We start from the raw sequence: 27002 nt of genomic DNA on the forward strand, positions 1-27002 counted from the left end.
GTCGTCCCTTGTTGTGTCACGACTGGTAATCGGGCCGCCTGGTAGCTGATTCGTCGATCCCTGAGTGAATCGTTTGATTCTATCGTCCTGATGTCTGGGTTGAAGTATGAGACCGAGGATTGAAAATTTACATTGTAACCGAAAGATCAATCTCCCACTATGGTCTCCAATTGTTTGAGGGTGAAAATGGTTTCTGCTGATTTCGGTAATTTCGGGTGTGTGGGTGAGAAACGAATTTAAACCCTAAACAATGTACTGCAAGGGAGTACTTTAGATTCGAGAGATCAATCTGTACAAGTACGGCCTAGACCAATAAATGGTCGTTCTAGACTTTCTTCGGTCAAAAAGTGAAAGAGAATGAGATGGTTTTGGGGAGGGAAGCAAGGAAAGTGTTGAGACCAGAATAGTTGATTCTGGAAGAGTAGTTGTTTTCTACGACTTGTATCAGAAAGTGGGAAGCTAACAGATGGAAAGCTAACAAATGTTTTCTGAGTGTTGTATTCTCCTGACTGAACTCGTGGTTCGGTGGAAATAGGTAAGACCCATTTTATACAAGTCGAAGTGAAACGTACTCTGGTCTCATTAAGGAATGGTAAATGAGTGAGTAAATGGGAGGAGGTGATGACCGGTCACGCTTGGAATTGATGTTCCATAAAAGAAAGTGTTTCACCATTACTTCCCATGTTTACTAACCGCCTCATTATTATTACACTTTCTTATAACGGGCGTAGTTTACGCCGCACGCTGTAAACCGCCAAACCAATACCCAAATAGGATTCCCCAGTTTGTGATATGTGTTGATGTCTCGAATGTTTTCGTGGAAAACATGTAGCATGTTGTTGTTTGCCTGGCAAGTCGAGCTTGGGAGACTTGCTGGCTTGGTGACCTTCGACGGTCGATATTTTGCATCTTAAGAGGAAAGGTAGCCGTTGATCGTCGCACGCTTCCGTTCTTTGGTAGTCGGATAGGGAAGGCTAGCATGGAGGCGCGACAAGGTTGGCATGTTATTGGCATGGCATGCCTTGGCGCGGTTTGGCGTGGCCAAACTAGGGTTTCGGGCCAAAGGTTACCATGCGTTGTCTGGTAATCTTGGACGGCTAGAATTTGCTTCTGGGATTGAAGGGCGACCGTTGATTGTCGCACACCTTCGTTTCGATAGCCGCATAGGGGAGGACAACATGGTGGCGCGACTAGGTTGGCATGCCTTGGCGCGGTTTGGCGTTTCCAAATTAGGGTTTCGGTCCAAAGGTTACCATGCATTGTCTGGTAACCTTGGATGGTTAGGATTTTCTCCTGGGATTGAAGGGCGACCGTTGATTGTCGCTCGCCTTCGTTTTAGTAGCCGCATAGGGAAGGCCAGCATGGTGGCGCGGATAGGTTTGCATGCCATTGGCATGGGATGCCTTGACGCGGTTTGGCGTGGCCAAATTAGGATTTCGGGCCAAAGGTTACCATGCGTTTTATGGTAACCTTGGATGGCTAGGATTTGCTAGGATTTGCTCCTGGTATTAAAGGGTGACCGTTGATTGTCGCATGCCTTCGTTTTAGTAGACGCATAGGAAAGGCCAACATGGTGGCGCGGCTAGGTTGGCATGCCTTGGCGCGGTTTGGCGTGGCCAAATTAGGGTTTCGGGCCAAAGGTTACCATGCGTTGTCTGGTAACCTTGGATGGCTAGGATTTCCTCATAGGATTGAAGGGCGACCGTTGATTATCGCACGCCTTCGTTTTTGTAGCCGCATAGGGAAGGCCAGCATGGTGGCGCAGCTAACATGGCTAGGGCAAGGTGCGTTTGGCATGGTGGGGCCAAGGGCTTGACATGCCATTTGGCACATGGTGCGGCTAGCATGGCTAGGTGCGTTTTGGAATGGTGGGGCCAAGGGCTTGGCATGCCGTTTGGCACATGGTGCAGCTAGCATGGCTAGGGCCAAGGAAAGGTGTGTTTGGCTTGGGGAGGCGGGGCCAATGACTTGGTATGCCGTTTGGCACATGGTGCGGCTAGCATGGCTAGGGCCAAGGCAAGGTGCGCTTGGCTTGGCAAGGTGGGGACAATGGATTGGCATGTCGTTTGGCACATGGTACGGCTAGCATGGCTAGGGCCAAGGCAAGGTGCGTTTGGCTTGGCGAGGTGGGGCCAATGGCTTGGCATGCCGTTTGTCACATGGTGCGGCTAGCATGGATAGGGCCAAGGCAAGGTGCGTTTGACTTGGCGAGGTGGGGTCAATGGCTTGGCATGCCGTTTGGCACATGGTGCGGCTAGCATGGATAAGGCCAAGGCAAGGTGCGTTTGGCTTGGCGAGGTGGGGCCAATGGCTTGGCATGTCGTTTGGCACATGGTGCGGCTAGCATGGATAGGGCCAAGACAAGGTGTGTTTGGCTCGGAGATGTGTCTGGTACGGTTTTCCATTGGCACAGTGGTGCGGCTGGCATGGTTGGCATGCCTTGGCGCAGTGGTGCGGCTGGCATGGTTGGCATGCCTTGGCGCGGAGATATGGCTGGCACGGTTTTCCATTGGCACAGTGGTGCGGCTGGCATGGTTGGCATGCCTTGGCGCGGAGATGTGGATAGCACGGTTTGTCATTGGAATAGTGGTGCGGATGGCATGGTTAGCATGCCTTGGCACGGTAGCATGAGAATTTTAGGGTTTTGCACAGGTGATGTCAATCAATGTTAAGGGTTCTGCTGTGGAACCTGACCCGTCAAAAAAAAGGTACTGCGGTAATTCTTACGTAAGCATGTTGATTAATCTAATAAATGCGCTAATGGTCATAGTGACGTCATGTCAGGTGCATAGTTTTGCGATTTTGACCCTAAGCTAAAAACCACTATCAACAGTTACGTAAAAAAAACCACAAAATTACTTACAAATTGTGCAATGGACAAGGTGAAGGGGAGAGTATTAAAAATCCGAGGTTGGAGATCTAAAAAAGAAAGTATCGCATTTTCGATGACTAGGTGCCTCTCATGGACTTGTGGAACACTTATTGCATTAGGATTCTCAAACTCTTGGCTAAATTTGTTGTGTACCCTAGCCCAAAAGGTTGTGGAGTCCACCCTTTCGGAGGATTGACGTCTAAGTCGTTTTTACGCATACCAAGCTTTGGTGATTTCCAAATCCTCATTAGAATCAAATGAAGCCATTGCTATATGTAGAGAGCTATTGGGTGAGTTAGATGGAGCGTATGATGATATGAGCTTTGGAGAGTATATGCAAATAGTTGTGTGTTGTTTTATGGAGATAAGTAGTGTATTTATAGGATGGTGCCCAAATTTGTACGTTATAGCGTATAATTACAAGTCAATCAATGCAATTGTACTTGCAAAAATTTGAAATTTGAATCCGCCGACACGTTTTTTATTTCCCCAGTATGCCGACTAAGTTCGGCCGGCAGGGTCGAAATTTTGTCACCATGCCGACGTTATGATGATTTTAGGCATCGGGAGATCATTTTCTTCTTTGTAACCACCGAAAATGTATTTGGTCATTAGCATGCCGGCTATAATAAGGCCGGGAGGGTAGGAAATTTATTACCATGCCGACTTTATGACTTTTAGGCATCAGGAGGACATGCAATTTTCTGTTTAACCGTCAGAACGGTATTTGGTCACTAGCGTGTCGGCCACGATGTGGTCGGCAAGGAACATAATTTATAACCATGCCGAACTTTGATGATTTTAGGCATTAGGATAACATGCCATTTTCTGTTTAACCGTCGGAACGGTATTTGGTCACTAGCGTGCCGGCCATGATGTGGTCGGCAAGGAACATAATTTATAACCATGACGACCTTTGATGATTTTAGGCATCAGGAGAACGTATTTGCTGCAAAACATAGCCGGCATGGTCTATAATATAATACCCTGTCGGCTTCATAGAAGCCGGCTAGGTTTTGATATGATTACCCTGCCGACCCTAGTATGCAAATAATTTCTGGTGTCAGGGCCGGCAGTCTGACAGTTCAAAACCTTGCCGGCTCTGGTGTGGTCGGCACTGTAACTTGAAAAAGCCTGTCGGCATAAGTATTAAAACTTTACATAGCTAAACAAACCATTCGTTCAACAACTAGAAATCCAACACTTTTTGTCCAAAATACGAAAACATGTCCCATAAACCTTAAAAAAATTGTCCAACCATTAACTTAAACATTTGTCCACCACAACATAAAAAAATAAAGAAGGAAAGCATTCATTCACGACCATGACCCCGTTTAGGAACACTACCACTACTACTACCTTCACCACCACGAACGCTACGAGTCCTCTTTTTGTCAGCATTCATCTTTCCTTGTGCTTCCCTCCTAGATTTTTCTTCCCTCTTTACTTCAGCATCAGCTTGCTTGAACAATTCATGGGCATCCTCATTGTCAATATTTCAAGCATAGTCAATGTGCTTGCTTTGCTCTTCAATCGAAAAAGGCTCCCCTCTGTCTTTCGCGCAACACAACACCTTCAAAAAGGTCTTCAACTGCTCCTTCTATTTTCAATTAAAAAACAAACAATTAATAGAATGATTCGATAATGTAATCTTAAAACAGTAAGAGCAACTCTAAAATACTTACAAAGAACATAAGACTTGTTGCTGGGTCTTTCGATGCCATCTTCTTCTTACGAGCCAAATCTTCAGCAGTCAGTTCTCTAATCACAGTAGGACGAGCCCAACCCAAGTACCACGTCATGTATTTCTCACTAGATTTTTGACCGGTGGTCACCTTGTCCAAAAGACTAACATCGATTTTACGGGTACCTTTTATTTCGCCGAGTTGGTGCTCGAGCGTAAGAGACGTTAATGGTTTTTTGGGGCATGGTGCATTCAGCCCTGTTCACAGTAAAGAACGGCTTTTTTTCATCGAAATGAGGTTCTTCTTGGACGTAACCAAATTGTTGCATTACCCGATGTGGATCGTACATTGAATATCCACCATCCTTAGTCATTAAGGGTCCATAGTATAATGCAACTTTATCTCTCCTTTGGATTAAACCTTGATTTCTAGCATCTCGATATGGATCAAATAACACATCATCCGCAGTCAATTTGTCGATGGCGATTCGGAGTTTGATAAGATTTTGTGGCATTTCCTTATCTTGAGTACCCTTAAACTGTACCTTTCCGGCTCTTGGCTTATCAACCGCAACATTCGCATCCACTTTGATGTAGGAGTTTGCTTTCACCAAAGAAGGGAAGTGCTCATAGATCCAAACCTATGCAAACACAAAGTTTAGTAAGAATCTTATCTTACGAGAATTTTGCAAATATAAATGATTTAGAAAATAAAATTACCTGGAAGAGACATGTGTTTATGTTAACTTGCGCACCGAGTGTCCTAGAACACTTTGTCAACTCATTGTTCAAGAAGGCGACAACCGCAATACTCCAAGAATACTCATGCATCTTATCTAAGGGATCCATTAGTTGCATATAACTGGCGTCGACCAAGTTTCCGGAACTGTCGGGGAAGATACATTTGCCCAAGACGTATAGAAAATAACCCGACGCTGTAGCATTGATTCGCACCGGGTTCACCCTTCCTTCCTTATCAAAGATTTTGTTGGTGTCAAATGATGTGTCCCTCAACTTCTTCAGATTAAACTTCTTGCTTAGACGACCATCCTTCTTCTCAAGTATAGACTCCGTCTCAATCTGATTCCAACCGAAAAATTTCTGGCTCAATTTGTAAATATCCTTGAGTGAAAAATCATCATCGAATCCCTCACTGACTGCTTTTCCCTCAACCTCAAGGCCTAGAATTTTATGAGCATAATCGGGAGTTATCGCCATCTCACCGAATGGGAATAACATTGTATCAGTCTCTCCGTAGAACCTTTCATAGAATGCAGATACAATAACTCTATCATGCTCAATATTCGAACTCTCCATCGCAGGCCACAACCCGGAGTTCTTGACACTCACTTTCACCTCCTCACATTCATCCTAAAGTTTTCCAAGTCTTGGTCACTGAACATGAATCTTGGCACCTCATGAGACGGACGGCATGCTTGTGATCCTAAATACCAAAAAAACAAAATGAAAAGAAATACAAACACTTGACGCAAATTTAAGATAGATATACACTTGAATAAAAAACAAAGACGGGTTGAGATTACTTACATTGTATTATGGATCGTACATGCCCATGAGTCTTTGTATCCAAAAAGAAAATTTCCACCATCTCTTGCGGTCCCCCTTGGAAGCTCACCTTTTTTCAGTGTAAGCATCAAGTGAGGGGGAGGCATGTGGGAATTAGCTGGTTTAGTGATCATCCTCTTCTTCTTTCCGGTTTTAGTTGAAGTTGAAGCTTCGGTTTGTTGAACAATTGCTAGAGTTTGTTCTCCATCTCCTTCTTCTTCTTCTTCTTCCACTGCCTCTTCAACAATTTCATCTTCGATATCCTTATCTTTATCTCCATTACCATCATCATCATCATCATCATCATCATCATCATCATCATCATCATCATCATCATCACCTCCTCCAACATTAGGCATTTTTTTATCACCATCATCATCATCATTGTTACCTCCTCCAGCAGCCAGAGTGCTTTCATCAACATCATCATCACCACCTTTTCTACCATATGGAATTGATTGGTCTTCATCTGGAGTCTCGTCTGAATCACTGGGTTCCGATGGTGGTTCAGAATCATTCGGTACACGGATCTTGAGCGTTCCCGGCACAACGTATGCCCCTCGATGTCTTGAAGTCAAGAGTTTTTCACCAACACGAGGAGGTCTTGAAGGAGGACTAAGAGCTTTCAGAGCTTTCTTTTTTGCCTTTTCCAACCTGAACAACAACGATTAAGAAATAAAAAATAAGTCGGCAGGGTTGACAAATATAACCAACCCCGCGGAACAATGGCCGACAGGGTAGACTAAAGCATATATGCCGGATGAACTATAGTCGGCAGGGTAGCATACAAATAACCTGCCGGCTTATAACAAATATGAACACAGGATATACAAAAATTTTCCACATTACAGGTCGGTAAGGTCCATTACCCAAACATTGCCGGCTAACAAACAGCAGGCATGGTTTTATCCAAATACCATTACATTTTTAAAACTCAAGGCATCAGGAACCAATGTTTTCAAAACAAGTTATAACATGCCGGCAGGGTAAAAAATTATAACATACCTGGCTTCATTAAGCAAAAACTGCCGCCGGCAAGCTTGCAGGTTGAATAACTTGCCGACCCTGTTGAAGCAGTTACAGATATTCAACAGCCGGCAAGATATTCAACCTAGGAGGTTGCCGGCCAAACCCTAACTATGAAAAGCCGGCAAGGTCGTGCAACAAACACCTTGCCGGCCAAATAACTGCAAATTCAAGCATTCGATTTTTCTGACCTAATTTGACATGCAAACATTAAATTGAAGTACTGGAGTGAGTTTAAGTAGGCCCTTACTTTCTTAATCGCACTATTTCTTCGTTTTGAGCGGGTTCAATTTCTTCTTCCGCAACTGTTTTTTTCTTCACTTTTTGTTGAACTAGTTTTGCAATTCCGGGATTGTATTGATTGGGTTTTCTATTAGCGTCTTTCATACGACTTGCCCTAGGTCTTGGCGGATCTGTTGATGAAGATTAATCGGAGTTTTCGAATCGACGATTACGACGAATTAATCGACGAGTTTTGAGACGAGTTTTGATGGTGGTTGTGAGGAGAAAAAGAAGAAAAGAAGATGAAAAGAAAAAACAAAAACTGAGTTAGGATATTAGGATTATAAAGCGTAAGGGTAGTTTTGTAACTTACCCATTAGGACTCCCCCTAAAACCCTTAAAAAGGGTCCCTTTAAAATTGGGTATACCCCAATCAAGCCAGGTTCAAAAAGGAGTTGGAGCCAACTTATTGCAAGGCTTCCAAACTAGTTTCTTGTAAATAAATTTTTAATAATAAATAAATAGAATCTGTTCATTCTAAAAAAAAATATTTAAAACCTAAAAAATAAAAAAAACTTTACGGTGAAAGAATTCCATATACAGAATCTGCAGCAATGCGTTATATTTATAAAAGCAATCAAAGTAAAAATCATGCATACATGGATTGAAACTCGGATGTTGTCGAAGTCACAGAGCAAGAGCCGATGCTCTTGGTATTATTTTCAACGGAGTGGACTTTTGCACTGACATCTCTAGTTTTTCCTTCATGTCTATGGATTCAGGTGTGACGCCATTTTCAAGAGTCCAATCAAAAGATTGGAGCAATGACCCATACGTCTCCCAGCTCCAAACGGTAAGAATCGAGAATGTTGTCCGCGGTAATCCGTAGTACTTCCTAAGAAACGTTCTGGATTGAACGAGAATGGATCATCCCATGAATCTGAATCCCTTCCAATACCCCAAACGTTAACCAAAACTCCGTGTCTTTAGGTATAATATACCCCATGAATTCTGTGTCTTCAACAGTAGTGCGCGGTATTAGGACAGGACCAGTTGGATGCAATCTTAGAGTTTCTTTAATCACCGCACCTAGATAAGGTAAACTTTCGATATCACTTCCTTCAATCATTCTATTATAACCAACAACTTCGGCAATCTCATATTTGGCCTTCCTCATTACCTCTGGATTCCGCATAACTTCTGTCATTACCCATTCTATAGGAGTGGTTACTGTGTCGACTCCACAGATAAATGTTTCCTACATAAAATTAGAATTTTTTTAGCAATGGTGTATAACATTGAGATATCAATAGTTTCATAAAATTGATCAAGTTTATGAATTTACTCACCGTTATAAACCAACTATTTTGTCTGTCTGACAGTTTCTTTGGTTCATCTTTGCCGCTGCCTTCGAAGTCCATCAACAAATCCCAGTAATCCTTCTCGTCATTGTTATTGCGTGTGCTCCTCCGCTCCTTTGCAAAACCATCAACAATGTTTTGACATGCATGGATTGCCTTCTTCATCCTGTTGGCCAAATTCTGTGGGTCTAAATTTCGCAACCATGGAAACAAATCAGCTAAGTTTGGCTTTGTAGTCAACGCTCCAATCCCCCGAAGAAGTTGATAGAGTTCATTTTCAGTTGCAGATTTAAGATCCATAACATCCTTAGAAAAGAATAGATTTCCCAATAAATTAGAGAAGGCAACCATAGTTAAGTGTTTTATTTCAACACTTCTACCTTCCTTCTCATCTACCAATATCCATTGTTTTGTCTGATCTACAAATTGTTTTCGTTTACCCAAAGTGTTCATCATTGTCCTCCGAGAGAATAAAGTTGCATATAGTCTCCTATGCATTCGCCAGATTGGTCCGTACGGAGCAGCCCATGGAGTCGCGTAATCACCAATTGATGTTTGTAGCGCCTGGACTGGATGACGATTTAAAAAAGCTTGATCATGACTTTTGAATAACTCCGTAGCAGCATCTGCGGAAGCAATAACTAGCATATTCATCGCACGCATACGTATCATGAGAACCGGTCCATATATCTTTTGAAGTTGTACCAGTTTTTTGTGTAGCGCCTTATAGTTACAGCCTAAATCTAAGAGGTTTCCGATCAATGGCCAACCTGGAGGACCCGGAGCTAACCGCCTGGAGTTGGTTTTCTTTTTCCAGCTAAGAAAATTCTGGAGTAGGAGCAATAGAGGAGCTGCCACTGCAAAGGAAATGGTTATCCAGAAAAACATATCATTTGTGGAGATGGGATCTTTCATTCTGCAGCAGGATTGTTTTAGTATAGACGACTAAATTCTTTGCTTTTGAGGTCTATATATATATATATCAGATCTTAACGCGTTCAACTGAATTATACCTGCATGTGACAGAGAGACCGAAAAAAGATATGATGCTAAGATTTGAGGGGAAGTTTGTGTTCAAGAGGAAGCACCAGTGATTCAAAAATCTTCTTTGCATGATTAAAGACGCCGTATAATCTGCTGCTCTCTTTAAGAATGATGAGAGAGTTGCAAAGCCAAGGGGCAATTAGGAATGCAAATGCAAATCTTTTTCACGAGCATAGAATCAACATGAAGTGAGATACTTATTTTGAGAATCATGAAGCAAGATAATACGGAGCTTTCTGATTAAACAAAGGTGTTAACAACGTGGTGATGAGTAACAATGAAGATGATGGTACATCAAATACTCATATATTTAATGCAGATCAATAATTCAATTCATCAAAACCAGAAAAAAAAATAACTAAGCAAAATAATAGTACAGTAACAATTACACGAAGCTCCCATACGACATTTCACATGGAGTGTTGCTTGTTGTTCAACTGATTATGTACAATGGAGTTTTTCATTCTATCTGGTTTAACGCTCGACAAGACTATGTAAAGTATTTGAGATAGATTCATTCGATCATTTTACTCGTGCAAAGAATGTAACTGATTGCAAAGGTGGTAAACTTGTACTCCATTCTTCCCCCTTTTCGATTGGGCCTATTTTTAGGCAACAATGAAAAAGGGAAAGTATAGTTTTTCCTGGAACGGATGCATTCTGGATTCTCATGAGTTCTACGGCTCATAAATTCACCCAAAATTTTCAAAAAAAAAAAAATAGTTCCTTTAACCGAAGAACATATGAATTCTGAACCATAAAAGAGAAATCAAAAACAACCAACAAAAACATATTAATTACAAAATTCTGAAGAATACCAAAAAACCAACTCAAAGAATTATGCACAATGATAGCGATCGATATGGCAGGAATTGTCAAAACTTCTTTTTCTTTACATCCTTCTTGAATGCCTGCAATCTCTAATTTTTGTTAGATAAGACCTTGGTTTCTTTTCTCGATTACAATAACTCCGTAATCTCGAACCGAAATTTGCTTTACGTGCACCACTATTTAAGCTTTTCTTATTTCTATTTTCATATTCATCTAAACTGTCTTCGGACGATGATGATGGAAACGAAGAACAAAGTAGCATGACAAGATTAAGTTGAGGAAGAAACAAATCAGATTGAGAAACTGTTTGGGTTTGTTCGGAAGAATTTTCCGAGTCACTGGTGTTATCTTCGTCGTGTTCCGGCAACGTATTGGGTTGAATATGTTGGTGGTGATCGGAGTTTTCTTCCATGTTAATGATCTTTAGACAGATTTGTAGTTTCTGACGAAGTTTTTCTTTTCATCGAAAGAAAATATTATTTCTGTGCTGAGACCAACTATATATAAGGGACGTCTTCTAATTCAAGTATAACCTGGAGAGTTTCAAAAAATTTGTGGTATTGTTTTATCAAATTCTATAGCAACCAGGAAATGTTTGGCAAGAAATAGGAATTTAACAACTACCACCAAAAAGATGGGCAGGGAAAGTTTGGGCTTGGGAAAGATAACTGGGGCATCAGGTCCACGGAGAGGCACAAGGCCATCCAGTGCCTGTAGGGGTGAGCATAAAAACCGGAACCGCGGATTTGACCCGTATCCGTCCGCAAAATTACGGATTTCACCCAAACCGCAAAACGTATGGGTCGGACGGATGGGATTCTCAAATCCGCACGTTTTAGCGGTTTGGGTGCGGTTGAATATTGAAAACCGCGGATTCACCCGCACCGCATCTGACTCTGCTCCATTAGCTATAAGCCACTAAGCCCAGCTAATTGAATGTGATGTCACTAAGCCCATATCAAAAATGGATTGCTTATTTGCTTCTTTAGCTTGATGTCATTAAGCAAGCAGGCCCAACATGGGAACTGGATCGAACCAAAGAGCCGAGACTCCGCTGCTCAATGAGCAGAGATGTGATGATGAGTTGGGAATTTGAGTTTTCTTCTTTTCTTGCTTGACAGTTTTTTTTTTTTACCAAATCCGCGGTTAATCCGCAACGGCCCGTACAATCCGCGGATGTAAAATCCGCGGATGATGGGCCGGTCACGGTTTGATTTTTCAAATCCGCAATTTGGACGGTTTGGTTTCGGGTGACCCCTAATCCGCAACCGTCCGTCCGTTGCACACCCCTATCCAGTGGCTGAGCCAGAAAGTTAGGGCCGGGGGACAAGAATATATAGGATGAAAGAAAATTTATCACCAAGAATTTTTTTTTAGGGGAAATTAGGGGGAGACCCAAAAAAAAAAATTTCTCATTCTCAGGCCCACAATTAATTTTGGGTACTGTGACACCCATAATTATTTCCGTGACACCCATAATTATATGAAATTATTAAAAACTTCTGCATGACGGATTATGCATCTGCATGACTGAGTTATGCATCAGGGGTATAATTGACAATTCAACTTGGACATAACATATCTAAAAATCCGCACCTTAGAAATTTACAAATTTTATATGGTTGGAAATCTTTTAAAGAGAGCTACGCAACGAGCACAAACAAAAAAAAAATTTGTTTTTCATGAAAAAATCTGAGGTGATCATCGTTTTAGGCAAAATTTTGGCAAACTTGATACATAACCATTATGCAGCCATCAAAAAGGATGCATAACGCATTATGCAGACGCATAACGAATTATGCAGCCATTTTCTCGACTGCATAACAAATTATGCATCTATAACAAGTTATGTAACCATTGTTTTGGTTGATTTTAGCCGAACATATAAAAAATTGATGCATAATGCAGTATGCATCCATATTTACGGATGCATATCAGGTTATGCATCTATTTTCTCGATGCATAATGCATTATGTAGCCATATTTTCGGGCGCATAACAGGTTATGCAGGTTTTCTGGACTGCATAACAAGTTATGCAACAAGTTTTGTAGATGCATAACATGTTATGCATCCATTTTCACGAATGCATAACATGTTATGCAGACAGTTTCTCGACTGAATGACATGTTATGCAGTCATAACAACATCATCATCTTCTTTCATGTTTCATTAACTCCCACGCAAACCATTATCTTTCAGTTATTCGGAGGCTCTTGGTCAAAATCATGTATTTACACCATCATCTTCTTTCATGTATTTACACCATCATCTGCAATTAAACCTGCATAACAGGTTATGCAGGTTTTCTGGACTGCATAACAAGTTATGCAACAAATTTTGTAGATGCATAACAGGTTATGCATCCATTTTCACGAATGCATAACATGTTATGCAGACAGTTTCTCGACTGAATGACATGTTATGCAGTCATAACCACATCATCATCTTCTTTCATGTTTCATTAACTCCCACTCAAACCATTATCTTTCAGTTATTCGGGGGCTCTTGGTAAAAATCATGTATTTACACCATCATCTTCTTTCATGTATTTACACCATCATCTGCAATTAAACTTGCATAACAGGTTATGCAGGTTTTCTGGACTGCATAACAAGTTATGCAACAAATTTTGTAGATGCATAACAGGTTATGCATCCATTTTCACGAATGCATAACATGTTATGCAGACAGTTTCTCGACTGAATAGTTGTTGCATAACATCAACACCACCATTCCTAACTCACTTCACTGATCCATTCATCCATTTGTTCGTAGCTCAATCATGACAACAACCATAATTATAGAAAATTTAATCAGTATTTTTCAAAAGTACTATTATATCTAATTCTTTTGGAAAACATAGATTGATGATTCGGCAGCAGAACTTTGGAGGACAGTAACTTCCATCATTCTGGAGCAAAAGATATAACGCCGGAGTAAGCTACTGCTGACGCTGGTAAAACCTGTTTTGTTCAAGTAATGAATGAGTGGGGATAGCCGGATATGATAGGGTCATTTAACATTTAACATTTATAATGATCCACAGAATTCCTAATTTCCGAAGACGACGCTTGGCACAAAGTGAAAACACGTCCACCATTGCCAGAGCAAAACTCCACGGAAGCAATAAAGACACGATTGTGAGTCTGTTACCATATAGCTGCATAAAATCACACTCAAATGTTCGTTTCAGTTAAATATCCACGACTTGAAACTATTTTTAGAAATTTGAAGTAGACCTCTATATCTACAACACCAATTTCCCGATCCTTCAAAATTCCGGCCACTAATCCTCAAATTCATAGCACAACAAATCAATTCAGCCGACATGATGCGTCCAATCATCACCAAAAATCCATTGTTGTTTCTGTTAAATTTCGTCAATGAAGTACCCATTCGTTGTCATGCCTTCTAACATCTTCTTCAATCAAACACAACACCAGATCGACTGTTTTCGTTGAATTTTGTGTGATATCTGGAACCGAAGTTCCCAGATCTAGAAAGCTAAAAACAAAAAAAAAACTCGTCAAATCACAAGAAAACTATGAGATATAAAAACCTTGAGATAATAAGTTCATGAAATCAAACCTTGAGAGATTCATCACAAACATCAACATCATCTTCTTCTTCTCCTGGAACTCAAACAAACACAACACCATCACCTTCGTCTCCAACTAATCAATTTAACAAGCTTCCTAAGAACAGATCACAAGATTTAACCCAATTCTATGAACTGAATTCGGCGGAGTAAGAACAGAAGAAGAAGATAAGAAGAACGAAGAGAGAAAACAAAATTTCATAATTATGGGTTTGAGAATAATTTTTCCCCAAAAAATGGGTGCGCGCCTTCAGTTTTCTGTTGGTGGGTTTCTCAGTAGAAAAATGTGTGAGAATGGATCTCACTGTAGTTTTCACTTTTTTTTATTCTACTCAAATTATATAGAATCCATAATATGCATGTTACACAAAATGAGAGACTCCCGCTCGTGTTTTTGTTCAAGTTCTCTGCTTTGAACAGATTAGAGGAGCTAATAGTAACATGTACGGCACCAAATTTCTCTCGTTCTCGTTCAAGGACACAAACGGAAGAATGGGGGAGGAGGCCACTTCCTGAAGACTTGAGGAAGGTCAATGATGATGATGAACGACAAAGAAGGGAGAAGCAAAACAGAACCCCCAACAAGAAATCTGATCAACTCGTACATATATTAGGTAAAGAAGCTTTGCAGAAGGTAATTTTCAGGATGTCTACTACCTGTAAACCATAAAAGTTAGGGGGGACAAATATTTCATTTGACCAGAATATCTCTACTAATTTTGTGTTTACCGGAAACCAGGGAGCACAACTGTCCTCCCTAGTCCAAGCATGGCTCCGCCACTGCGACCATCAGGTGAATAGACATATGGAGCACTCCCAGACATGAGTTACACTACTAGGAATTACTGGTTAATCCAGTATAGGAGAACCGGTTATCTGGTCATGTTTTTGGACCATATTTTTTATTCTCTCGTCCAGCACACGTGCGACTGAAATGAAACCGTAATTTTCATATACCAAAAGTACCTTTCTGCAACTGCATATAAGAGGAAATCAAATTCCAGCTTTGTTTCTTTCCCTTTTTTTCTCTTCATCTCGGATCCAGTCTCTCGCTTCTCAGCTGCTGCGTTTTTGTGTCTCTCACTCTCTGCTACTGGTAGTGTCTTTCAATTAGGTTCATCTCAGATTCGAAATAGGTTTATCTCAGATTCGAACAAGGTATTTACTCTAATCATCTTTCTCTGCTGTTTTTCTATTTTTTTTTCCTTGATGAATAATTAGGTTTATTTTGATCTGATTTCTATCAGAATAATTGTTTATGATGTACACTGTTAAATTTCTTTATCTTTTCAGTTTACGATGATTTACATTGTTCAATTCAGTTTTCGTTCGATTTCTAAAAAATATTTTTGTGATTTTTGTGTCTTTCAATTAGGGTTATCTCAGATTCGAATTAGGTTTATCTCAGATCGAACAAGGTATTCACTATAATCATCTTTCTCTGTTGTTGCTATGTTAGTTTCTTGTAATCTGATTTTTGTATATTTTGAGATATGTTTTTTTATTAGACAGATCGTGTAGTATTTTTTTTTTATGTAGCTGTAGTTCATTAGCATGTTTTGTTTTGATATGATGACGTGTCTCAAAATATATGGTACATATTCATTCTAGACACAGTACATATTGATATGTATTACAATGTTTGTTATTTATCCTACATTATTACATACCAATACGTACTGCATATAGCATGTTCTTTTTCATTCTGCAATACATGTCAATACATATCAAAATGTAAATTGCATAATACGTACTGCATAGAACATGTCAATACATATCGAAATGATATAACACATATCCATTCAGAGACTCTTTTTTAGACTGTAATACATGTCAATACATATCGAAATGTATAACACATATCCATTCAGAGACTCAGTACATATCATTTTGTATCATATCAATATTTGTGTTTGTGGGTGGGGGGGGGGATGTTGTTGTTAATTTTTGGATCATTTTTTTACAGGGTCAACATGTCTCATGTATACCACAAGCAAGACCACTTTGGATATTTGGTTACATCGTCTTCGACTTTAGAGGATTTGAAGTTTGCCATCTGTAATATGTGGATCTAGTTGACTTCATCGATTATTGTCATTAACTATATCCATAATGAAGTGATAGTTCCTATTCTTACCAGTGTATCGCTCCAAAGTCTTGCTGCATTACATTTTTTAAAGAAATCGGCTTTCTTTGATTTGCAGGTAGATGTTATTTCATCTGGCGGATCTAGTTCTTCTAGGCGTATGGATGTTGACAACAATGTAGACTCAGTTGTGAGTGCAAAAAACAATTATTTGAAAGATGGTAAAGCGGTTCCAAATGTGCTTTTTTAAGATGGTTGGGAGAGCATCTTTGAGGATAAAAAACAACTATCCTATGGTGGTATTGATGTTGTATGTATAGCTTGCCAAACATACTGCATGAGAAACTGGATATAAGGTAAATAAGTTGAAGAATGACCTTGAGAGATTCACCTCCGTATGTAGCTAGAAAGGTTGTTCATGGAGGCTTCATGAAACTGCCATTGGTAGTTCTATTGATGTTTTTAAGATAAAGGAATATGTGGGGAGGCACACATGTGATGGTTAGATGTTGAAGAATCCAAAAGTTTCGAGAAAGCTTATGAACAATTTATTTCATGAGTGTGTCAGGCACAACCCTCTCATAAATCTAGCAGAGATTATAGATTATGTTAAAGTTGGGGGCGGGATCAACATCAAGTATCACCACGCATATCATGCACTTGAGTTGTCGCATCAACAGATTTTTGGAAATGATGTCAAGTCGTACATTGATCTTGCATAATGGATGAATGCAGTTAGGGAAACAAACCCCGGGTCATATATTGATTTCGACTAGAATAATGCAACGAAGAGATTCAATAGACTTTTTATTTTCTTTGGATCTTGTAAAGAGGGCTATAGATTCCGTCGTCCGATGATATTTTTTGATTGTACATTTGTTACAGGGAATTTTAGAGGAGTTGTCATGGAGGAAACATGCCTTAACGGCAATCAAGGTAATTGTTTTTTTTTTCATATGGAGACAACATGTCTTAACGGCAACATGTCTTAATATGTACTGTCTATTTCTGTAACAATACAAGGACATATAACTAGTATATCTAGTATTGTCTATGCTTTAAAAAAATAGTAGAATAGAACAAGGACTACATGTTGATATGTAGTTTCTGGTAGTTATATTACTCATTTACTACAATACTGACAATGAGTATACTACTACATATTGAACTTACTGAGTATAAGGTGAACCATACTGCATGTCAATATGTAGTGTCAGCTTTTTCACATACTTAAGCAGTTGGTTATTGTTTTCCTGTTACCAGAAAAAAGACTACATATCAACACTGGTTGTTTCCTTTTAGCAGTTGCTTAACATACCAGATAATTCCTTTTGCAGTTTTTTATCCTCTCGCTTATGCATTAGTTTCTGCAGAAAATAATGACAATTGGGAATGGTTTTTCAAGAATCTGAAGGAAGTTTTGGATGATCGTCGTATCACTTTTATGACTGACCAAGGTGAAGATTTGGTTGAATATATTCCCAAAGTGTTCCCTATCTCATTATACCTATTGCTACTTCCACTTGGGCCAAAACTTACCTATCGCAAAATCTGACGAAAAGTATAAAGAAGTGACTGATTCTTTCCAAAAGGCAACATATGCTATTTCTCCTGCAAGATACGAGGAATCTCTTCAAGAAATGGTCAATTTAGGAAGGCCTTGGGTTGCTGACTACTGCCGCAACATTCCAAGGGAAAAGTGGTCAAGTGTGTTCTTCAAAGGTTGTAGGTATGGTTAGACTTCTTCAAGTTTCAAATCGTTTAATAATTGGATTAACCGCGAGAAGAAGTTACTTGCATATGCGTTAATGGAAAATATCAGGTTTGTATCAGTTTCCTTTGTCACAATACAAGCTTATATGTAGTGTTAAGATTCTATTAATTTCTTTGTAACAGTACAAGCATGTATGTTCTGTTATAAGAATGCTCCACTAATATACGTATAATGTAGTATAATAGACTTGTTGTTTCCTTGTCGTGTAGGCTACGTATAATGGAGTTGATGTCAGAACGTCGCGAAGAGAGTGTCTTGGTGAACCCAGAGTTGTTAACCCTTGTTTATCAAGCCTTGCTTGAACTACACATTCAAATTGGCCGTCCTTGGAAAGTTATCCATCTTTAAAGTGCATTCTCCAAGGTTAGCATTTACCGCTAATATCTATCATCTGAATTTTAGTTATTTTTTTTTCTTTTAAGTAGCATGCTCTGCGATGTGATATCCATGATCGCAGTCGAATGCGTCAAAAATAATTTACTTTCTTACTCAACAAAATATAAATGAAGTACAAGGTAAGGAAGAGTTTGTTTCCACAGAGACGAAATTGTTGTTATAAAAATTCTAGTTTCTTAGTAACCAAAGGGGAGATTTTTGTTTTATCAAAATAAACAAAGCAATAAAGTAAATCAAAAGCAAAGTAAATTGGTGAAGTAATCAATGAGAGAAAGATATTGGTCAAGGAGTTCATCTTCAATCTTAAACATGTGCTTGCATATATGATTAGAATTACAATTTAATCTTTTTATCATCAAAAGCCTAGAGAATCAAGAGAGCAAGATAATCTATTAATTTCCTAAGTTCATCAACACACACATTAGAGCTGCGTACGTGAATTCTACCTAAAGAATAACCTAACGCCTTGCGCTAATTAAGTTCAATTCCTGGAAGCAGTAATCAGAAATACGCTAATCAATGCAATTGTCATACATTGTGCATAACAATTCGGACAATGGTCAAACTTTACATATGATCACAAGAGTGTATCACTACAAACCGTGATCATATTATGCTACTTGTATTCGGGGTTATCGCTCGATGAAAAACCCTGAAATAACTATGGACAAGGATGCAAGTTCAATTAATTGGCCACTCAACTAAACAAACACCTAAATCCTATCACAATACATCAATCATGTGATTATAAAAATAGTAGAAGTTTGAACGATAATCAAGAGAGAAAACTAACGCATTAATCAAGCACAAGTTGTAGATATAGGACTACATCCTTAATCAATAATATAAGATTTAGCTACTCATAGCTATGGAGTTCATCAACATAATAATAATGAAAAGAAGATGAAAGCAAAGCAAACCCTAGTAGCGTGAGTAAAAAACGACTATCTCCAAAACTCCAAAAATAAAACGTCCTTTCCAAGTTGTAAAAGACTCTTCTTTTATATCCTTTGTTTTCCAAAACTAGGTCAAGTCTTCCACGAGTCCAATAGAGAAGTCCATCAAGCCATGTTTGAGAAAGCCCATGTGAGAATTTGTCCCAAAAGTGATCGCCCGAAAACTGGTGTCATGCCGGAAGTTTGCCGGCAAAGTGGTCGAATAGTAGTTCAGGTGACTGGCAAAGTCCGCCCGGTCACCGGTCAAACGACTCAGTCAACATGGTCAAGCTCAGTAAATCACACCGAGTCAACTGGATCATATGTGAGTCAGCTGCTAGTCATATGCTAACTCGGCTGAATTGCCATAACCATCTTACAGGCCTGAACTTTATTGCGCCAAGATGATGCGATATCCCGCAAGTCTTTCCCAGTATCCTTGGCTGCAATGAGACATGCCTTCTCAAGCCTTCAGTTCCATTTCTTTTCCTCAGATTCAATTGCTCCATCCATTTCAGTCCTAGCCATAGCAACCTGAGCTTCATACTCTCTTCTACTGCTCTACGCAGCCATCTCTGGCAGCAACAACAATCACAAACCACCATCATCAATTCCTTGTTCTCTACTGCATCATCAACCATTCTGCTGCTTTATAATCATCTTCTAAACCCCATTCCATACACAAACACCTGAGATTTCCATTTAAATTCTTTATCGCAACACACCAACACCAACATCTTCTCTGGCCAACATCTGCAATCTCAGTTCAACCATTCTTGACCTTGTAAACAACAGCACCTGCACTTCCTTCTCCCATCATGGCTAGAACACACAGCTTTTTTGCAGTTTCTGTAACATCAACTCCACCTGTAACCTAAGCATTCATCTAGACAGCATCACCACTTCAAGTGCACTATTTCAACACCATCTTGTACTGCTACAGTATCTCCAGTAAACAGTCCCACTGCTTAGTCCTGCTCCCAGCCTCATATTGAGTTACGCAGTACTCATCTCAGATGCTTCTTGTTCTTGTGACTCATACAAGCTCAATGAGTTCATGTCTTCATTCATTCTCGACATCAACAACCCATAGCAGTACCACCTCATATCATCATCTCAGCCTTGCAATCTTCCATGGCATCAACTCACAGACCAGCAACTCCATTCCAGAAACACCACCAACAGCAGCTCAACTTCAGAGACCTAGACATTCAACTACACAGATTCAACCAATTTTATTTCTGAATCTCCACTTCCACCAAATCAACAGTACCCATATCTTCATTCCCTGCTCAGCTTCACAATCAAATCTTAAACGCAGATTCACTACAAATCTCAATTTTTCACTGCAATCTTCTCCCCATCATCTCCTCTGGTTACTCTCTTGATTCCACCATTAACAACACCTTCATTCTTCTCTGAATCCCCTCTCTGTTCTAGACACAGCATCAGTACAAACCCATGTCTTCAATCAGTGATATTCAACCACACAAATGAAACTCAAACCCTAAATTCTCCTCTATTAGAGAAAAACCCATCTCCAATTTCATCTTTTCTTCTTCAGTTCTTCTCAAATTCACCAGATCCAAAACCCTAACTTCCTTCCTCATAACATCAACAGATTCATTTTCTCGATCTGATTCAACCCCATCATCATCTTCATCTCTCTGCTTATTCACTCAAGCATCAGAAGAATTATATCCCAAATTTCTCAGTCGATTATCTCATGAATTCTCGATTTCTCTTTCTTTCTTTTCAGTTATGGTGTCGTCTTAACTCTTGCACATTTCAGACGATAAGAGCAACAAATGATGACCTGCTGAGTTCTAGGTCTTGTGTAGGAACTTAGATTACTCCAGACACTCAGAAATAGGATAGGAGCCACCCAGTCCATATATGGTTTCCCTGTTCCGCATAACCGATAGTCTAAATCTCTATCCAACTCATCTATTAGTTACGGGGAACTGACAGTTTATTCTTCACCTCCTTCTCGTGCACCCTAACCCGCTCCAAGTATAGCTCACATGAGAATTGGCCTTTATGCTCCTTTTCGCTAATTTCTTCTTCTTTTGCTCATAATGACTCCATTGCACCTAATAAACTCAAAAGCAAACATAAGATACATAATTGACAAGAAAAGTAACAAAGAAAGCATAAATACTAGATATAGAATTAGGTGTTTTAGACGCCTATCAATCCACCAAACTAGTATCTTATGTGTACTGCAGATAACATATCAATATGTTCTGTGTAGATATTCGGTAGATAAGATGGTGTCTTTTTGTGTGTGCAGGTCTCATATGGTAGATCTAAAGGAAAAAAGTTGTACTTTCCAACGATGGCGCGTGTATGGTTTTCCATGCTCGCACGCTACTGCAGCTATTGCTAAATCTGTCTCCTACAGAAATACCTACGAAGTTTGTTCCGTCTTTTGATAAATCAAGGTGAACATGAACCAATTAATAATCCGGTCTTATATTCCCGAAGAACAACCTAGAAATATCAATCACCTCACAATAACTTAACTACATGGTAGTAGAACAAGTTATGTGGAATCTCAAAGAATGAGACGAAGAGCTTTGTGATTACTTTTTATATCTTACCTATCGGAGATAAATCTCTAGCAAATATTAGAGAAGATAGTACTCAATACGATAGAACAAAGTAAGATCAGAACACACAACTACAGAGAAAATAGTTGGGTCTGGATTCAGATACTCAATGAAGTATTTAAGTCGTTAACCTATAATGGTTTTAGAAAAAACCTAGGTTAAAGGAGAATCGAATCTAGTCGCAACTAGTATCACACAGGAGGTGTGGGGATTAGGTTCCCCAGTTGCTAGAGTTCTCCCTTATATAGTCTTCAAATCAGGGTTTGATAACTTTGGAACAAAGCAGTCAATATTCACCATTAGATGAAACCTGATTCAAGATACAAGCTTCCTCTGTTGGATGGTCTTTAGCTTGTTACACATAAATGAAATATACCTTCATTTAGATATGGGTAACCGTAACCTAAACGTGAATATTAAGTTGGCTCAATAACAGTTAACCGAAGTTAGCCATACATACACTTTTGTATTAACCATGTTCATCTTAACACTTCTAGATCAATTGATAATCAAATGAATATGATTGTTTTACTCATAGAGTTGTTCAATTATTTATATTCTCATAGAATTATACAAGATAAAATTGAAGCAAAATCGGATTGATTCAAAAGAATCAGTTCATGAACATTTTGGCCACGGTTTGCAAAGATTGCATTCCTTAATATATAAATTTATTTATTCATGAGTATGAAATCATACTTAAACGATTTAGAACTTGAACCACTTAAGTTTGCAAACGGGTACACAAATTTAAGTTCCGGATATTGGTCACAATGCAACAGTTTTCAAACGGGTACCCAAATTTTAGCTCCAGGAAGAACTCAGTTGAAACCGTTTGCGAACGGGTACGCCAACTTGGTTCCCGGACTTCAACAGTTAAATCAGTTTGCGAACGGGTATGCAAACTTAACTTCCGGTCCTGAATCCCTACAAAAAATTTCGCACACTTAGTAAACAAACCGTAATGTATCTAGACATGGGTTTTATCTCTTAACTCCCATTTCAATCATTGAAACATTCTTAGAAGACGATAATAGTTGTCTCGCACAAACTATTAGCTTATAAGAAATTTTCAAGTGATCGAATGATCAATACGAAACATTTCGATTCTACATCAAATGACTGTCTCACACAAATCATGTAAGATGTTACCAATTGATTTTCACATTATCATCTTTTGACTTTCGTCAAGAATAACGATGAATGTAGTTAAAGAAAAAATCTTTCAAACACATATGTCGAGAAAGATATAAGCGAGTTAAATTCAGCTTGAAATATCAAATGTGTATAATGTAAAGTCTATATAGCAATAAGACTTTGTCTCAATAGGAGGCAGAATATAATAGACTTCTGAGTGATAGATGAGTTCAAGTCTACACATACCTTTTGTTGATGAAGTTCCACAAGATCCCTTTAGTAGTTCTTTGTCTTCAATCGTTGAACGTCGTGAAGTCTAAAGATCAACTACACATTCTATCCTAATATGAGACATAACTATAAGTAGACTAGAAATCAGGACTATAGTTTTGATCAACTAAACTTGACAAACAACTTGAGATAGCAATGCTTGCGAGTTCGACCGAGCAGTGCTCTAACAAAGTTTTTCACAAAAACTCTAAATAAAATAAAAACTTTCTCTCTCCTGGAAACTCAGAACTTTTCAAAACCCCGCAAACTTGAGGCTTCTCCTGCCTAGATTGGCTCCCTTGGAGAAGATCTGAGCAGGAGAAGATCAACCCATCTTTAACCTCTACTTGATCTTCTCTATTCACTCTGTATCTGCTATTCTTTTTTTAGTTTTTTGGGTTTGAATCTGATCGATTAGATTCAAATAGAACTGGATTTAGGTTTTTTTTTTGTTATTAGTACCTCTCTTTCTTTACTAGTACTAGTATCTTTGGTTTTATTCCTTGATTTCTTTTTCTGTTTTCTTATTCTAGGGATTGTTTTACCTTACTCTAGATCTTATTTCAGGAACAACTAAGGAATACTAACTGTTTTCTTAGTTTTGGGTATTTGTGGTTTGAGATTGAGGTTTGTTTTCATCATCCAGTAGAAGATCTGCTCAAGTGCAAGTGGAAGATGCTTCTCTGCAAAGAAAAATCAAATACGACAGCAATGAGAACACCATCATCTCTAACCAAGGAAACAAAGACAGCTACAACAAGTTCAAGACCTCCTGCAATATCATCAGCTCCAAATGTTACCAAGACTTCAACGTCGATTCAGGCCGATTCACTCTGATCCAGACCTCTAAAGACCTGTTCAGGAAACCTATGTTACTTTAGATACCGTTACCATAGTGTTTGTTACTTTGATTGTTGTATATATTGTTGCTTTCAAAACCTTAGTTCATGTACCCTAGCAGTTTTACATGTTCTCAAAAACACTGGGTTGGATCTAATCCAATCACTGCTATGTGCAGTGATACAAATTAGTTTTGTTTCAAAACCAATTAGGCCCCTTGGTGTGATTTAGCTCTTTGTGAATTCTGAAATGGCTTTAATGTCTGCAAGGATAGGATGGTTAGTCAAGAATTAGTGGAGTTACAGTAGATTCGATGATTGTATGATGATCTTGAAGAATCATGTAATGTTTTCCGATTACCAAAATCGGCTATATGAATGAATGCTTGAGGTTCTCCTCTTTTATGAAAAAAAAAATAGAAGAAAAAAGAAAACCTTGTAAAAATATTTACCCTTCTTATGTTTTGATTTCAGTAGTCAGGTGAAGAATTTTCTTTTCACGTAAAAGGGAAACACGAAAGATACACGTTTGGAGTCCGTATGCGATCGCTTTCTTGGACTAGAAATTTTTATGATTGTTTTATAACATCAAATCAACATGTAAAAGGAAGAAATAATGATGAAAGTCACAGCCAACCAAACAAGACTAGAATCTTCGATCTTGTTCCTTAATCCTCCTATCCTATGTCACTAGATCGTGTTCAATGTATCACCCACTTCCCATATTTTAAAAAGTGAAGTGTTTGTTTTATGTGTTGAACAGTGATGTCATGAGATATACGTCACCTGCGCGTTTCCTCACTCCATTCCAATTTCTTTCTTTTTTTCACTAGTTTAATTTTTAAAGCAATTGTGCAGGAGATTGCTTTCATCCTTCTTAATGCTCTCTTAATATATCTTTTTGAACATATTTTTCAAAAAGGGGTATGCCGTATGCAAGTGGTGGCACAAGTTGCCTGCGGTTGAATAACTATACAATACTTGAAAGCTTCTTTCTAAAGTCTTAAGTAACACAGTTGTCCACCTCCACCATAGAAGGCAATAGAAATACTATAGTAACTTCTTCCACTTTTGAATTTTGACCCGTAAAGTATTTTCTTAAACAAAATTAAAAATAAAATGAAAACCATCCTTTGGAATTTTGTTTTGATAATGGTTTTATTCCTGTTATTATAGTTATTAATTTGCTTTTTCTGTTAATTCATAGTACAATAACTATTACAAAGTTACAAACAAAAGTCGGTCAACCTCTTTATTTTACTTTTTTTTTTTTGTCATTTTCTCGATTAAAAATTGCTAAACTCGATCTTAAATGATGCTAGAACTTGATTTAAACAAAACAAAACTTTGCTGTCTCCAAAAATACCAGGAAGTATATAGTACTAGCGACAATTGACGGGACAGACGCACGGAATAGTTCTATATATGATACTAATATGAATGACTATAATCTTCCAGGAAATCCCAATCCCAAGGAGAACCGTCAACTAAGTGATCATTGTTAACCGAGGATGTTGCAATGGGAGCTAAAAGTGAAGTTACCATTTGATCAAGTTCTTCAATAGAATCAATGGTAGTTTGTAGCAACTCTTCTCCATTACGGCAACCTCCAAAATGGTTCGATCCTGGAGTTGTGGGAGTACTTATGCATGCAGGAGTTGGAGGGATTTGCATTTTAGTTGAAGTAGAGGTGAAATGATTTTCTCTAGTTTTTAAACCACTACTGATATTGGCCGGCTGTAGTGAAATAGTAGAATAGATAGAGAACGAAGGATAAGACTCAAGTTGTATATCTTTGTGTTTTGCAATTTGAACAGTTGAATTTTGAAAGTTCATATATGTCTCTTCCGATGATTTATCCACCCTTTGTTCTTGATAAATTCGGGAATGACCATGAATATGTTCTTGTTTATTTGGTGAATATCGGCCTGAAAGTAGCTCTGCTGGTTCGCTGCAGCTGTGTTTTCCAATATACGTAACATTGAACATAGACGAGTTTAGGTCCGACCGTTGAACTTGTTTCATTGCTAAGCAGTTTTGAGTGCTTTGATAGCTACATTTGTAATAAGCTCTGCAAAGTTAACAAGCAACCGTCTCTAGTTAGAGAAAGATCAAAGAGTGTTAAGTTATACTACAAAAATAAGTTATCCATCATCCCAAAGGGTTCTTGTCTAGCTTTTGGTTCTTTTTGCTGTTCATTAAGAAAAACACTCACCTAGGGTATGTAGCTCCAAAAATCTTTTTCTGTCCATATTTCCGCCAACCATAACCATCGTCTAGGGGTCCTTCGTATCCGCCTTGTTCACAAGCACGTACATGTTGTGTCCAAGTTACTATCCCTTTCCTACATCTGATGATATACATGTATAAGCTCAATGAGATTTTCAAACAAACAATCTTTTCAATATAGCATAACATAGAGTTTGTTAGTACTTGTACCTCTTTCTTGAACCGCCTTGGAAAAAATCAGAACCACAATTGCTAAAAAGGCTTCCTCCAAAATGACTCATGGAAGAGTTGGGGGTAGTAGATTCATTCTCCAGCTTTATTTGATTCAGTATCGAAAGAGAAGTCTCAAAAATAGATAAGATTTTTGTTACTAAGACATTACCAGAAACAGAAGAAGGATTAAGCTGAGTTTGAAGTTCCATCACTAGCTCTCTTGCTTGAATTATCTCTTTGACAAGACCAGGAACCTTTTGATCCATGTTCTTACACCTCTTCTAATTAGAATTATCACTATCACAT

At 38.8% G+C, this 27002-nt stretch overlaps 2 protein-coding genes across 2 annotated transcripts; both read right to left on the reverse strand.

The window, feature by feature from the left end:
* Positions 1-7964: 7964 nt before the first annotated feature.
* On the reverse strand, positions 7965-11104 carry LOC113323892 (cytochrome P450 76A2-like). Its single transcript, XM_026572238.1, has 2 exons — positions 8720-11104; positions 7965-8628 (listed from the first exon to the last, which is right to left on the reverse strand). Exons 1-2 carry the CDS (start codon positions 9644-9646, stop codon positions 8266-8268), a joined length of 1290 nt encoding a protein of 429 aa, XP_026428023.1. The 5' UTR covers positions 9647-11104; the 3' UTR covers positions 7965-8265.
* Positions 11105-25628: 14524 nt separating this feature from the next.
* LOC113321505 (probable WRKY transcription factor 53) lies at positions 25629-26782 on the reverse strand. Its single transcript, XM_026569416.1, has 3 exons — positions 26694-26782; positions 26470-26604; positions 25629-26325 (listed from the first exon to the last, which is right to left on the reverse strand). Exons 1-3 carry the CDS (start codon positions 26762-26764, stop codon positions 25686-25688), a joined length of 846 nt encoding a protein of 281 aa, XP_026425201.1. The 5' UTR covers positions 26765-26782; the 3' UTR covers positions 25629-25685.
* Positions 26783-27002: the final 220 nt, after the last annotated feature.

The sequence above is a fragment of the Papaver somniferum genome, chromosome 11 (genome assembly GCF_003573695.1).
Source record: "Papaver somniferum cultivar HN1 chromosome 11, ASM357369v1, whole genome shotgun sequence".
NCBI lineage: Eukaryota > Viridiplantae > Streptophyta > Magnoliopsida > Ranunculales > Papaveraceae > Papaver > Papaver somniferum.